Here is a 15346-nt window from a genome sequence, read left to right on the forward strand (position 1 = left end):
TGTTTTATAAACATGTAAAAATCTGGATCCAGCACATTGTATGGCAATATTAGACACTCTATTAACACAAATAAGCAAAGCATGAACAGTATTTATATTGCAGATTTCAGAGTGACTATGTAAGGCATAAAAGACATTTAAGGAAGAAATACAGCTAAATTAATGTTTGGAAAAATGGTAATCCAGCAAGTTTTTTTTACCATGATGACGATATAGAAAAGAATGTAGATTGTCGGCATATTGACAGCTCACAACCAGTTGCTATTCTGGTACTATAATGCTGCCACTCCTGACTCCTCCACACTTTATCTACATGACATATGTCTTGGCAGGCTCCGAGATCCTAATGTGGGCTAATTGGCACAAGTTAAGCATGACAGTATATTTACCTGTCACTAATGAGCTACAACTACAGACATTTGTGAATTTTCTGATATGTAGTCTATCCATCCATACCTTATCTCGAACTGCTTATCCTCACCAGGGTCATGGTGGGGCTGAAGCCTATCCCATCTGACTTTGGGTGAGAGGTGGGATAAACCATGGACATGTCCCCAGCTTATCGCAGACACATAGTGGCACATAGAGACAAACAACCATTCACACCTACAGGCAACTTGTTAATATATTTTTATTATAAGTACAGTGTAATAAAAACATACAATATATTATTACCTGCTATATACAGTGTAATAAAAAAATATACAATATATTATTACCTGCTATATACAGTGTAATAAAAATATACAATATATTGTTACCTGCTATGTACAGTGTAAAAAAAACATATGCAATATATTATTACCTGACAGTGTAATAAAAATATAAAATATATTATTACCTGCTATAAGTAATCAATATTTCCATAACTTTCATCAAATAAACACATCTCACTGATACCTATTTTTTTACATACCTATAATTGAAGTATTTACAATGAATTTAGTTAAAAAAAAAAAAAAACATCAGATTCACAGGCTGTTATTAAAATAAAATGTTAATGAAATTGCTCAGCTCTGAAAAAAACTAAATAAATCAGATTATCTTTATCGCATATGCCCACGCACATTGTGTTGGCAAACGTGCTTTAACTTTGATTTATGCCTGATGTCATCCGGAGTGTCACAGTCACAGATCCCAACAGGTAGGCAGGTCGTGACGTAGGCTGCCACCATCCAGCCCTACCCCCATCCGCCACCCCCACCGTCCCGCCTGCCTCCCCTGCCTCCCCCCCCCTCCCCAGCTGCGTCCGCCGCTGTCCTGTCTGGCCGCCCGGTGTCTGCTCCTGCTCCGCCGCTCCGCGCTCCGCGGCGCTCCCACCCCCGTTACCCGAAGACTCTGCCTCCTCGTTCACACCACAACCCCCGGCTTCCCGAACCCACCACCACCACCACCAACCACCACCCCTTTCCCCATCTCCACCCGGTGAATGCACCAGCGCCGAAAACATGACGGGCATCGCCGCCGCTTCTTTCTTCTCTAATTCCTGCAGGTTCGGGGGCTGCGGTCTCCAGTTCGAGTCTCTCGCCGAGCTCATCGTCCACATCGAGGACAATCACATCGGTGAGTCAGGGCCGGAGAGAGAGGAGGGAGGAGGGGGGACGGAGCTAGGCGGCTAGCCGCTCATGAGCTAGCGCCCTAGCATAGAGGGCTCGGCTCGCATTCCGCTATTCCTGCTGCTCGTCGGGAGTGCGAGTTATACCCAGCTTTAAATCTTATGATAAAACACTGTTTCTCTGTGAAACAAGTGCTTGTTTTGTTTTTTTGCATTAGGTGTGATAGTCACCTTTCTGCAGCGGTAACTCGAGGGCCGCGTAGGTCTCATAGGTGTAACTAGCATTCCGACCAGGCAGCGGTTCCCTGGCTAAACGTCGCAGGAGAAGGAGCCTGTGTGTGTCTGTGTGTGTCTGTGTGTGTCTGTGTGTGTCTGTGTGTGTGTTTACGTCTGCAGGCCTGGTGCACAGCTCTTCTCACACCGGCTTCTTGTGTATTGAGCTGTCTGTCACGTTTGTCACCTGAGGTGTCACCTTTTGTAAATGCATTCACACACATACCGCCTGTGTCACTTCATTGCCATTGTCAGCTGAATCAAGTTGTGGCAGAAGAAGTTCAATGAGATAATTATATTTTTTTCCTCCACATGCTTCAACTTGTTGCACCGCTTATTAGATTTCCACCCGACAGTAACCTCTTTGATGACTGTCACCTGGCATCTAGAGACTCATGATCACTTTATCCAGTGTTTGACAGCAGGTAGAATAGTATGGAAACAAGTTAGTGAGTGATTTGAAATGTTATATCTGTTGGGACTCACCTCGTCAACTTATAAATGCATATAATGTGGCCTCTCGAGACAAAAACAGAACAGATTTGATGTTTCAATTGCATTAACTAATGTTTGCACCTGCGGAAATCATAGATGCAGTCAATGAAGTCATCATCATCGCCCGGTGATGAAGGAGTGCTGCTTTGCTATTGTCTAATTAGTAGCCTGCAATGTAATGCTTGTTAAATATTCAACACTTTTTGAAGCACAGTCCAATGACGCTTGCTTCTGCTCAGACACTAAATAACACGCTCTGTTAGATTAACCTATAATCCGCCGCATCAAATTACACGACGGAAAAGGAATCGGGGGATTCGTCAACCACCCGAACACTCAATAATCTGCCCGCAAAGTTGACGTGGGGGCTAATCATTATTTGTGGCGTGTATCCCATCCTCGGGAGGCTGTTTTGAAGCGGTGGGGTGAGAGGGGGTAGAATGGATGCTTCATTGAGCCAGTCTCCATGGCAACTGGCTGTCTCTAAAAGGGTTTGGGGGGGCAGTATATTGGCAGAGTTATTGCACACCTGCTGTCTCACAAACAAAGAGCGCTTCCCTTCTGAGCAGCCAGCTGTGGCGAGGACACACCGACGTGTGACGTCACATCACATGTGGAGCAGGACTGGTGTTGCTGAGGTTTTAAAAAAGAACCCAAAAAATGTAGGGGGTTACATTTTGTAAGGAGAAAGTGAAGGTGGTGTTGTGGACCACTCTATATGCTCCATGGATCACTTGCAAATTAAGCAAATATGGAGGGAAATCAACACTGTGGTCATTTTATTTTTTACCTGTGGCAGTGTAGACCCCAACGTTTCAGTAAACAAATGAAAGGGTATATAGACTGACTCAAATGCATGAATAGCATTAGTCTTTCAGACACTGATATATGCCCCATCTGGCTCTTTGACCTTTGACCCCAACCGCCAGCTGAGCAGAACGGCGGTTTACTAGTCATATCACTTGGATTAATGAGCTTCCCCTCTGCGCGCTTCTGCCGGTCATCAGCGGCGTCAAGAACACACATAGCCCAATCAATACTCCCGCAGATCAGTTACCTCAGGGATAAGTGTGCCAGATGGAAAGGATTGAAGCGGAGGAGGAGGAAGGGGAGGCGTTTACCTTTGATTCACCCTTTTTTTTTAGTTTCGAAACGGCGCGGGAGTGTGCGATCAACAATCAATCAAAAGATAAGTGAATCTGATCCTCCGTAGCTCCTTCACAACGAGACGTCCGATAAGCCGTTTGAGGCTTAGTAGATAACAGATTGCAGAGATCGTGGTCTGTCCTGCAGCGTGCAAACAGATTATGGAAAAAGCAGGCGCTCACAATAAATTAGATAATCCAGCGGTGACAACAGGCTTGTTGCTATCAGACATAAATAGCAGTGAAAAGTGAGTCAGTGGCTCTCAGGGTCAGGGTGCACAAAATCAGTAGGCCTGTGTTAGAAACATATGGTCATTACCATAGACTGTGCTTCCCTCTTGTGGTAGGACCTCCAATGTGTTGCACAGCCAAAAACATGGTCTGGTTTCTTCCCCCTATCTGTATCTCCATTATCTCAACTTGTATGTTATTGGAAGCAAACAAACCAGATGAGCCCGTCGTGATCTTTTCCGTGAGAAAATGAGATAATATGTGGCTCTTTAGTGCTGACCTCATCCTAGAAGAAAAGGCTGGCGGCAGCGTCAATAACATACCCGTAACTGTTTAGATTACGGCTAAATGCAAGAGGAAATGGGGTCAGGGGAAGTGTGTTTGGTGTGGTGTTTGGTTGTTGACGAAAGCTTTGTGCGGTGACTCTAGGTAAGGCCTGAGGAATGTAATGATGTCAGGCGCGGCCTGCGTTTGTGCACGGCAGCGCTGTGCTGTGTTCTCACCTGCACAAGCACATACCTGCCTCTTACCTCACCAAACAGGAGCTCCGGGGGAGGGAGGGGGCGGGGGGAGTCCAATTGAGATTCAAAGTTGGGAAAAGATTTGAAAGAGAGTTAAAAAAGGGGAAAATATGAGTATGAGTGCAGGGAAATCCCAAACAACTCAGCTTTGTTTGGACAGAATAAATGTTTTTTTTTTGGGGGGGGTGGGATTTTTTAGGTTTTACAGCTGGAATAAAAAGATGAGGTATGACTTAACAAAGTGGAGTCAGGTCTGCATTGTGTTGTAATAATGTGGGCTCTGCTGAAGCTTGCTGAGAATTTACATTTACCTACAGTTACTTTTAAAGACATAATCATTGAGCCCACAGGACACGTTTGGCTGTGTTCCTTTTATCTGCTCTGGCTCAAATAAAAGGCAAAAGTAAACACAATGTGGTGAAGCAGCTTTTATGTCTGTCATTAAGAAGAAGGAAAACCCCTTCACAACGCAACTCTTGGTTTCTATTCAATAAATATATAATTGCATGGTTAAGGGGGTTTTGGCAGAGATAACAGAATTTGTCTTTGTGTAAGTTTTTTTGATGTTCCCAGTAGGTCTGAGTGTTTATTGACTTTATTGACAGGTGAAATTATTTTGTGGTGATATGAGCTGAAATGAATGTGAACATGACCTTTGACTCTGGGATACAGTGATTGGCACTTTTTAAAGAAACTTTTTCCAGATATTCCACATAATTTATATATATGTATATATATATATAATGAGAGTTTGGTCTCATGTAATGCTTAATACTGGAACACAGATCCTTGCTTTGAACATAAATTTGATTCTTTTATATTTAGGGCTACAATTAACAATGATATCTAATTACTAATCCGCGGTGATGGCTTCAAATGCCTTGTTTTGTCAGACCAAACCCCCGGAATATTCAGTTTACAATGATATGTAACAGAAAAACAGCAAATCTTTAAACAAAAAAAAGAAATTCCCCCCATACACTGATATGAATCAATATCAGAAAATCCCCCCTCAAACCATGTACCCTCACCCTAGTCACCAGATTGTTTCCCATCTTACTTTCAGAGGTGTGACACGGGAAAGGGCGTGTGTTTGTGCATACAAGAGAGCGTGTTCACCATACTTCCCAAATGACCTGTCAGGGTGTAGCGGAGCAATTAGTGGATCGGCATCCCGAACTGGAGACTGCAGACCCTCTCTTTTCAAGCCATGCATACACACAGTCACACAGTTTGCCTTTCGGAAGTCGCAGGGCCTGAGCACCCCACCAAGCACTGGGAAGTGTAATTACAGAGAACTTTGCCTTTTCCCCCACCCATATCCCCCCTGCTCCTCCTCCTCCTCCTCTCCACTCCCTCCATCCGGTTGCCTGCTGCTCTAGAAACACGTTAAAATGCTCTCTGTGGCTTAATTAGCAGTCTACAAAACAAGCCATGCATTCTTGGCTTAGTTTCAACACATACACCCAGACCTCTACACATGTGTACATACATGTGGACACGAGCGCAGTGCGTGTTCAGCAGGGGGCAGCAGTGCACTGCTGGTGAGAGATGGATGCCTGTGCTGAAGTGAGTGGATCGGCTGTTGATTGGTTGCTGCTTTTAATGACAGGAATGCTAATTAGGGTGATATTTATAGACCCTGGAGACCCTGAAATGTCTCACATGCACAGAAACTTGCGCGCATGCACACATGTAGATGGAAAACACACATGGAGTAGGCTGCTGTCGATGCACTGTATAGGTTAGATGTAAAACGTGCAAATTAAATTAGTGACAATTGATATTCATGGATTTACTGTGTGTGTGTGTGTGTGTGTTTGTGTGTGTGTGTGTTTGTGTGTGCGCAGGATCAGCAGTGTGTTAGCTTCCTGTCCTGCTAGGTGAGCGGAAGTCGTAAAGCCGGTGAACATTTACTGCAGCTCACTCTCTCTCTTTCTCTGCACCTGGCTTACTCCATTTCCACCAACACCCCCCCATTCACCACGCACACACACGCACACACACACACACACACACACACACACACACACACTCATTCATTCAACTGAATATAGAAGTGAAAGTGAGGATTTTCTTCTTTCATTTGACTGTGAAATAAATGTCTTTGCAATATGGATGGTTACATAAAACAAGCAATTTATGGACACCACTTGTTGGCTTATTTTATAGACATTTAATAGACATAACACATACAGCTGAAATGATTATTTGATCAATAATGTTACTGTGAAACTGTTTTAATTAGCCGGTTCTGGTCCAGGTTTTTATGCTCTCGTTTGACACCCAATTGAATATCTTTGTGGTTTCAAACTGTTGGATTGGATAAAACTGTGTGACATTTCTCACTATTTTGTGACATTTTCCTGCCAAAAACAGTTCATCAAAGAAAATAATATAGGCCTCAATACATAAGAGGCATGCTCAACCAGTTAAGGACAGAGCACCAGTAGTGCTAATCTGTTGAGATATTGTCTGAAGGTTTTGGTGTGTTGTAATCTGAGGGCTGCATCACAGTCGGGTCAGTCACTTCTGGACTTATTTTACCATTTCAGCTGAGTTGACATTTACATCCACTATTTGTCTTGTCTTTTAATATACTCAAGAGTGCCGATTCATCCCAAAAATATTGTCATATTTTATAACGGCATATATACATAAGTGTCAGTGATGTAGGTCGATGAGTGCGTGTGCAGGGAGCTCTGGTCTCTACGTCTGAGCAGCAGGTAGGATTATTAAGGCTCAGCTATAAAAGACTGTCAAAGACCACCTCTGTGGACCACCTCAGATTTGTGTGTTTGTGTGTAAGCTGGTGTGTGTGTGTGTGTGTGTGTGTGTGTGTGTATATATTGCGCGTCTTATCTTTTTTCCTCGCCTTGCCTTTTGTGCTGTTTTGACAAACACTCACATGAATAGTGGGTCTACACAGCAGCAGCAGCAGCCGTGTTCATTTTCTTCAAGGTTGTTTTCGTGTTTGCTGGTCTCCTTGGTGTTCTCCTGCACGGTGGGAAGTCTGCATTCTTTTTTAATTATGAGGTGTGAAAGCCTAAAAAACCAAAGGGCTAAGAAGGCCAACACGCAAACACACACACTTGGGATTAGTAGGAAGGGAGAGTCCGGGAGTGTGTTGTTAATTGTTGCACAGAGATGATCCAGTTCTTGGATCTGAATCGCAATACATCTGCTAGCCATTACATATAAAGCTGCAATTATACACACAAACTTACGCACACACACACACACACAAGCATGGCAATGCACGCCATGGCTTAAACCTAGTTTCTGAGCGTAGAACCCGCTGAATGTTCCCCCCGTTGAACACTTGATGGCACTGGTACTTCACAGATGCACCCACCCGCAGTGTTTTCATGCACACTTGCCCCTGTTTTCCAGGGGGTGGAAGGTGGGGCTTTGAAGTTAACACTGCTTCCCTCAGGCAGTGGAAGTTGCCTACTGTAGTGTGACTGAGCAAGTCAACTGGAAAAAGCGTCTGTGTGTGTATGCGTGTCTTTCGAGTAATACACTGTGTACATTCATCACAGCCTCCAAGTCCCTCTTTCACTCTTAGACAATTTTCTTCTTTGTCAGATTTAGACTCCGGCGATGATTAAGCAGCCTTGGGTCACTTTGGGAAAGGAATTGGTAATAAATTTAAGGGGGCTTGGCGCTGGCATAATAATGCGCTGCTTATGAACGTATCCGAAATGTACCTGCAGGCTCTCGCATATCATGGAGTAACACAGAGAACGCAGTGTGAGAGACGTTCAGTAACCTATCAGCCAGTCTGGCAGGAAGAATAGATGTATGAGTCAACTACTTACTACAAGTATTCACACATTTTCCCTCCGCAGAGAACTGTGATTAATTTAAACGTCTCGCTCTCCCTTTCCTTCACAGACACAGATCCACGGGTCCTGGAGAAGCAGGAGCAACAGCAGCCCACGTATCTGGCCCTAAGCTACATCAACAGGTAACACACATTCACCCAAACACACACACACACACACACACACACACACACACACATAACCAAAGATGTCCATAGGGGGCAGCATTGCTCCACCAGTAAAGTCTCTATGTCTGTATGAGTGTGTGTGTGAGAGAGTGTGTGTACATGTGGCTTTGCGGAAAGCAGCTCAAATGACTGATGTCTTCCCATAGACACAGCAGTGACTCATCCACAGACCAGCACACAGAAAACCACACAAGACAATCCGTCCTGACTGCATGCGCTGCGAAACAGCGCAGCCAAAGGCATCGTTTTAGGATTACGGCATGTGTATGTTTTTGTGTGGTGAACCGATGTGTCACGTCCCACTTCATGCCCCGTTAAATCACACCAAGACACAGTGCTGTGGAAGATAACGGTAAAACAGAGAGAGAGAGAGAAAGAGAGGAAGAGGTTTGTTTTCTGCGGCGGCGAGGTTGTAAATGTCATCCGTATTCACTATAAAATGTACAATGATGTCTGTATATTTAAATGGGCAGTTTATTCAGAATCTCAATTATGTCATGTCAAACCTCAGACTTCCCTGTCATAGCACCAGTGTATAAACAGACATAATTAGATGAGATGAAACCTTGAAGGCCCCTATTATTTTCAACACTGTAGAAAGTTAGAAAGTACAAACAAAAGCTGAATACAAAGAATACTACAGTAAATATGGTTTATTCAATTATAATTCAAGTTAATCAAAACTGAACTGGGGCCTCGTCTCATAGCTTTGACCATAATTCCTTTTAAAAAGAAGTTCATTGGACAGGAAATAACCGCAGTCACCTGATCAGGCCGGTTCTAAACAAACCAGAAATAAAAATTTTATGGAGAGGGAAAGTGGAAGTATTTATTATTTCTATATTAGGTTTATTTATTTTTTATTGCCACTTCAGATGTTGGTGAAACAATGTTGGTGTGTTCTAAGATCTCAGCATCACTTTAGTAGTGTAATCATATCAGACTTTATGGCCCATAAAGTGAAGACCCAAATAATCTTTTTAGTTCTAAATGATAACAAATTTAATTCATATTTATATATATATATTTTTTTTTTAATGAAGTTGGGCTTTCAGTTCACCAGCATTGCCTCAAGGTCTCACCTTTCAAGTTGACATCGACGTGCTTGTCAGACGGGAGGATTGCTGGTAACTTGTGTAAGATTGAGGCGCTCTGCCTCGTCACAGGATTTACTGATGACTCCAGCATTGCGTATCACCAGGTTCATGACAGATGCGGCGCGCCGAGAGCAGGAGACCATGAAAAAGAAGGCCACGCCCAAACTGTCCCTGTCCATCACCGGCGGAGTGTCCAGGAACAGCACGGCCACGCCTCCTCGCCACACCAGCGGTAACCTGACGCCTCCCGTCACGCCCCCGATCACCCCGTCTTCCTCCTTCCGCAGCAGCACACCTACAGGTACGACAGGTGTGTGTGTTGAAATGTATGTTTGAGACGAAGAAAGACAGATTGCTCATACTTGTCGAGTGAACGGAGGTGTTGAAACTGATTAATACAAATTAACGCTTCTGGCAGCTTACAGTCATGTTCGCACTATCAGGAACTCATTCATCAAATTCAGACAGCGTACTGATGAGAAAATGAAAATATTTGTAACAAAATTGGAATGCTGCTTATTTCATACCTAGTGACTGAGCAGAATTCAATATATTACGTTATTTTGTAGTAAGTTTGACATTTGCAAATATATCATCGCATTTCTGAATAAATTCCTGAAGAAACTTCCGGAGTGGAAAGTGGAAGACGCTAAAACCCCAACCACTGTCTAGCACTGTTTGTGTGCGTGTGTGTGTGTGTGTGTGTTGTTTGTGTGCTGGGTTTGGTGGCCCCTGCAGTGAGCAGGCCAGTCAACACTCTGCTAATTACATAGCAGCTGTCACGCTGTGTGTTCGCATGGGGCCGTGTGTTGCACAGCCCAGAAGCAGATGTCCAATTCCAGCCCAAATGGTTACAAACGTAGTGTTAGGTCTGGGCTTATACACCAGGACAGCTACACACACACACACACACACACACACACACACACACACAAACACACACACGGCCTCTTTCGACATGTGCCAGGGTGCCATCCATTTCCTCATGCTGAGGTGCAGCATTTCCTGTGAGATGGTGGGGGGTTAGTGGGCCTTTATGTGTGTGTGTCTGTGTGCCTGAACATTTCAGTAGTGTGGTATGTGAATGTCTGTGTGTGTGTTTGTGAGTGTGTGTGCATGCATGTGAGTGGAAAATGTTCTGCACTTAGCAAAGCACTTTTTCCAGGCTGAGCAATGGGGATCACTCCCACTTAATGATCTCTTTCTCAATGCCAACCCCTGCGTTTTGACTCACAGGCGCACACGGAAGCAGAAACATACACGCACATGCACACCACACTGCTGTTTTGTCCGAGCCGCGCTCTCAGTGACGGGTGGGCCGCTCGCGAATCAAAGCAGGAGCAGAATACAGAGGAAACTATTAATAAAAAGTCACATATCATCTCTGTTTGGTAAATTCCCAAGTCATGTTGTGCTTCTCTCCTCACTCATATTTCATCTGGGATGACAAGTGTGTTTTTTTGTTCTGCATGTCTCCATTGTGCCTCCAGGCAGTGAGTATGATGAGGAGGAGGTAGACTACGAGGAGTCGGACAGCGATGAGTCGTGGACCACAGAAAGCGCCATCAGCTCCGAGTCCATCCTCAGCTCCATGTGCATGAATGGGGGAGAAGAGAAGCCGTTTGCGTGCCCCGTCCCCGGCTGTAAGAAGAGATACAAGGTAAGGCTACACCAGAGTCACTCTCAGCTACACAACCATTGGACATGAGGTTTAACAGTTTTTAATGTCCACACTGGAGCTTTTGTCTGCGTATCACATGTCTGGACATAATGTTTGAAAAAGCACATTATAAATTCAGAAGTTCGTGATTGGAAGAAGCAATAAATATATCATGGTGTATTTGTTTTGGTTATGTTTTATTACAACTGGTAACAAAAACCTCATTCAGCTTTAGTCCCAGTTCTTTGACTAATGGACATTGTGGGAACATTACTCTCTTTTTACCCTTTCTAGACCAAATCAGTGACGTGGGATAAAGCTATATTTGTTGTTGATCTGAATGGGTTGTTCACACGGGTTATCCAAGCTGACTACCCAGTGTCTGACCGGCGATTGATGCAAGTCTGACATTGTTAAGCTTTGATCTAAAATGGTGAAAATGGGTTTCTGTATTCTGTATTTACTTACCGCAGAGTGATTATATAGTAACAAGACGTATGGATAATCAGTATTCATTTTAATAGGTTGTTAAGATTAGCAACAGCCATCGCAAAAACTAATGTACATCCAATAAAATAAACAGCAAAAAATTAAAACTATATAATGATTATAAAGCTGTAATCCGACTATACTTGTGTATACGTTGTGTGTGCTCTCTAACCATACAAGTCATAAATTTTGCTCCTCTTAGTCTCTGAGATTCTTGAACATGATGACTTGTTGAATTTAGCGGACCGAATAAATTGCAAAATGTCTGTAACATTGTCATATATTCTAATAATCTGGCTCTGTCTTAAGGTAACAAAACCAGCCTAAAAACACCACAAGAGTTTTCTAATTAACATATTATATCTTGTTTATTTAATCCATAGAAAAAAAATAGTAGTTTATTATGTTATCATTGGTGAAAAATCGACCAGGATGTGTAAAGTACTATAGTTTCAGACTCGGCTCAATAAGTGATCAAGCTGTGAGTGCGTGGTAAGTATTACGTGTCAAACGTGCTTGCGTGTAAAAGGTGTACTTGCGACTCTTCTCCCCTTTCCTAATGTATCTCCTCTTCCCCGTCTCAGAATGTGAACGGCATCAAGTACCACGCCAAGAATGGCCACCGCACACAGATCCGTGTAAGGAAACCCTTCAAGTGTCGCTGTGGCAAGAGCTACAAGACCTCACAGGGCCTGAGACACCACACCATCAACTTTCACCCACCCGTCTCTACTGAGATCCTGCGCAAGATTCAAGGCTAGAGCTCGTGGTCACACCAAGTCAACTACCCCAAACATAGCCCTATCCTGACTTTCCTTCTCCAACCCTTTTATGCCCATCCCACACACTAAAAGAAGTGCATGCTTTAAGTTCTTTTCTTTCTTTTTTTTTCATCTTTTTGTTTGTTTGTGTTACATTATTTTTTTCTATCCATGTTATATCACTTGTATTTTTGAAAAAAAAAAAAATCTTTGTAGTATTTTTAATGTTGTACATTTGCACATTCGTATATGCTATCACGTTACTTTTTTCTATTGTTTGACTTACATAAGGTGCTAACTGTAAAAAAAAACAAAACAACAGAAAGAAAAGACAAAAAAACAAACGTTAAGAAAGAAGAGAGGAGAAACAAAAGATGATGTGAAACAAGAAGTGCAACCAAGCCCTGCCCCCCTTTTCCCCGCTCGTCTGCGAGCGGAGTGAAGTTAACTTTAGTGCTGATTTAAGTTCAGTTAGTCGTTACACTCCGTTCTGTCTGATGCAGAGAGGTCGCTGAGCTTAGATCTGTGCATTCGCAGTAACTTCCGGGGGTTTAAGTGCAAGAGTTAAGTTATACTTTAAATAGATATATTGATATATAAACAATAAATATGTATGTGTACATAAAAATATATAAAAGTATTCATGAGCATATACATAAATAGTTACACTTTATTTTCAAGCTTTATTACCTCTGCTAAGGTGCTTATGTTTTCGGTGCTGTTTGTTTGTCTGTCAGCAGGATGAGCAAAAGATTTTCATGAAATGAAATGGACTGAATTTGCTACACGTGCAAACCTGTGATTGATTAATGTGAATGGTGTGCCATGACTAAACACAAGAAAACACAAGAGCCACCTTGAACATCACTGTAGAAACAGAACACCTTGGCGGAGGTCTGCGCTCTCCGGGTGCCCTTCTAGTTTTATATATTTTTGTCAGCGTTTTAGATTTAGATTTTTTTTTTTCCCCTCTATGTATAAGTGTTCCTTTCATTCCTTGTTTGCTGAGACCAGTTTTGTCACCTCCGAGGTCAAATCAAAAAAAGCTGTCTGACTTTAGGTGTCAGGTTTTTTCTCTCACCACATCCTAGAGATTAGGAGCCAATACACCTTTCGGTTTGAGTGTGCGATATTTTACTGTTGATCAGGAAGAGATGCTCAGCGCTGAACGTATTACAACACGGCCCCGGCCAGGAATCCATACCTTTAAACATTTCATCCCGCAGAAAGCCATCCATGTATTTCATATCTCCAGTGTTTCCACATTCAGAGTGCCAGAGCTGTGTTCCAGAGACTTAGCCTTGAAAAGCAGGTTAAGCGTCATACTGTATTCCAGTTGCCAAGATCTTTGTTGTTGTTTTGTTTTTCCATGATTGTTGCCAACAGCTCTCCACTGCCAAACATTGACCATACCATGTGCCTGATGAGGGAGTGGGTGGGTGCGGGTGGGTGGGGACGGGTGGGTTTAGGGAGTCGTAGTGGTTTCACCCTGGAGGTCGCCAAACGTGTGGCAATGATTTTCTTCTTCACCACGCCTCCTAAATGTGTGGATGAGTGGATGTACATCAACGGAATGTTTTCATGCATGCTTTCTGTGTCGTAACGGGAGAAACGATGTGAGAGAGGAGGGCGGATTTGCATTCGAAAGAGATTACCATCTACAACCCGTCATTTGTGTGTTGTAGACAAGAGCATTCCAGTTCATTGTACGTATGTGTGTGTGATGTGTGAGTGTGCGCGTGTGTGTGTGTGTGCGTTTTCAGTATCCAAGTCATCAGCCTATAGAGTGTTACAGTGTGTTTCAGTGCTCGGATCTGTCATGTTTTCCGCGTCAGGCCGCTGGTTTCGACTCCTGTGGAGCAGGATGGCTGGCAGCGTTGCGTGATGTAGTGTAGCGGTGGCCAACTTGTTGCCCCCACTGAGTGGGATGCTTCATCATTCTTTGCCTCTAGAAAAACAAGAGCGGTGCGGTGCGGCACCGCGTGCCAAGACACATCGATTCATGACATCATGTCCCATCATCGTGCACAACGTTTTTTATTCTGTGGAAGGCTCAAAGCATGAGCACTTTCTTTTTTCTGTTCAATTGATGGGTACAGTGACCTCTGACATGCACACACCCTCCTGTCCTCCAAGCTGCTGTTGCCATGGAAACCACTGGGTTAACATGGCAGTTTCTTTTTTTTCCTTTTTTTTTTTTTTAAATTGACTTTGTGATACACTTCATTTTCTACACCATATTAAAAAGGTAGATACCAGATTTTTCCTCTGGTATTTGTTTATCTAATCCCCTAATTTATTTAGAGGGTTAAATGAACATATATTATTTATGCGTCTGTACTGTACTTAAAATGCCTTTTTAAATGGTGTGCTAGCTAGCAAATAAGCACAAATGTGGCCTGAAAGACATCCATGTCTATTCTGAAGCACCAATAAGTGAGCCAAGATCTCTTAAAATCTTGGTATCGGTTTCAAAGTACATCTGTGGAATCACTACCCTGAAAGTAACCCTGAGATAATGGTTTGCGTGCGATAGAAAAGCTTCATCCCTGCCTTTCAGTGTAGGAGAAGAATTTCCATGGCTGGGTTTAGATCAGAGCAGAGACAGACCCTGAGATGGACGGAGACTGAGAGTCTCCCGTCGGGAGCTCTGTCAAACACTCGTAAAAAAACAACAAAAAAAAAACATCCCCTGCTTCACGGATCCCGCCGTCACCATGGCAATAGTTTCAGCTTTACACGGGGGCCAATTGCAGTATTACACATATAGGAGAGGAGGAGTGGAGGCTGTGTGCAGACGGAGGAGACGAGGGAGGGGGTTTCAGTATACCGTGTACAGTGAATGTATTGTAACGTGTGTCTGTTGTCAAGTGCTTTTAAATTATATTTTCGTATGTAACGTGGAGACCGATGTTTCCTTTTTGTATGGGGGGACAACAGGTTCTGAGCAGAGTAACTTGTAAATGATGTCAAACTGTCTTTCTATATAAAAGAGAAGCTGCTTAAATGTAAACAGGAAAAGACTGAAAAAATAAAACCCACAGAAAAATAAAGTAAAGAACTCTGTATCTGGTCGTGATGGTCGTGTTATTTCTTCTCATCAC

The 15346-nt window shown here is 43.2% G+C and overlaps 1 protein-coding gene across 1 annotated transcript; it reads left to right on the forward strand.

Annotated features, from left to right (window-relative positions):
- The first annotated feature begins 1193 nt into the window (after window positions 1-1193).
- jazf1a (JAZF zinc finger 1a) lies at window positions 1194-15274 on the forward strand. Its single transcript, XM_019275460.2, has 5 exons — window positions 1194-1563; window positions 8118-8190; window positions 9437-9633; window positions 10823-10992; window positions 12066-15274. The coding sequence occupies exons 1-5, from the start codon at window positions 1449-1451 to the stop codon at window positions 12240-12242; spliced, it is 732 nt and encodes a 243-aa protein (XP_019131005.1). The 5' UTR covers window positions 1194-1448; the 3' UTR covers window positions 12243-15274.
- Window positions 15275-15346: the final 72 nt, after the last annotated feature.

The sequence above is a fragment of the Larimichthys crocea genome, chromosome XIII, assembly GCF_000972845.2.
Source record: "Larimichthys crocea isolate SSNF chromosome XIII, L_crocea_2.0, whole genome shotgun sequence".
Classification (NCBI taxonomy): domain Eukaryota; kingdom Metazoa; phylum Chordata; class Actinopteri; family Sciaenidae; genus Larimichthys; species Larimichthys crocea.

Excerpts from the sequence above, each read along its gene's own strand:
- jazf1a (XM_019275460.2), top strand. The coding sequence starts at position 1,449 with ATGACGGGCATCGCCGCCGCTTCTTTCTTCTCTAATTCCTGCAGGTTC. Across the intron at positions 1,564-8,117 it reads CATCGAGGACAATCACATCG|ACACAGATCCACGGGTCCTG; the intron begins GTGAGTCAGGGC and ends TTTCCTTCACAG. Across the intron at positions 8,191-9,436 it reads GCCCTAAGCTACATCAACAG|GTTCATGACAGATGCGGCGC; the intron begins GTAACACACATT and ends GCGTATCACCAG.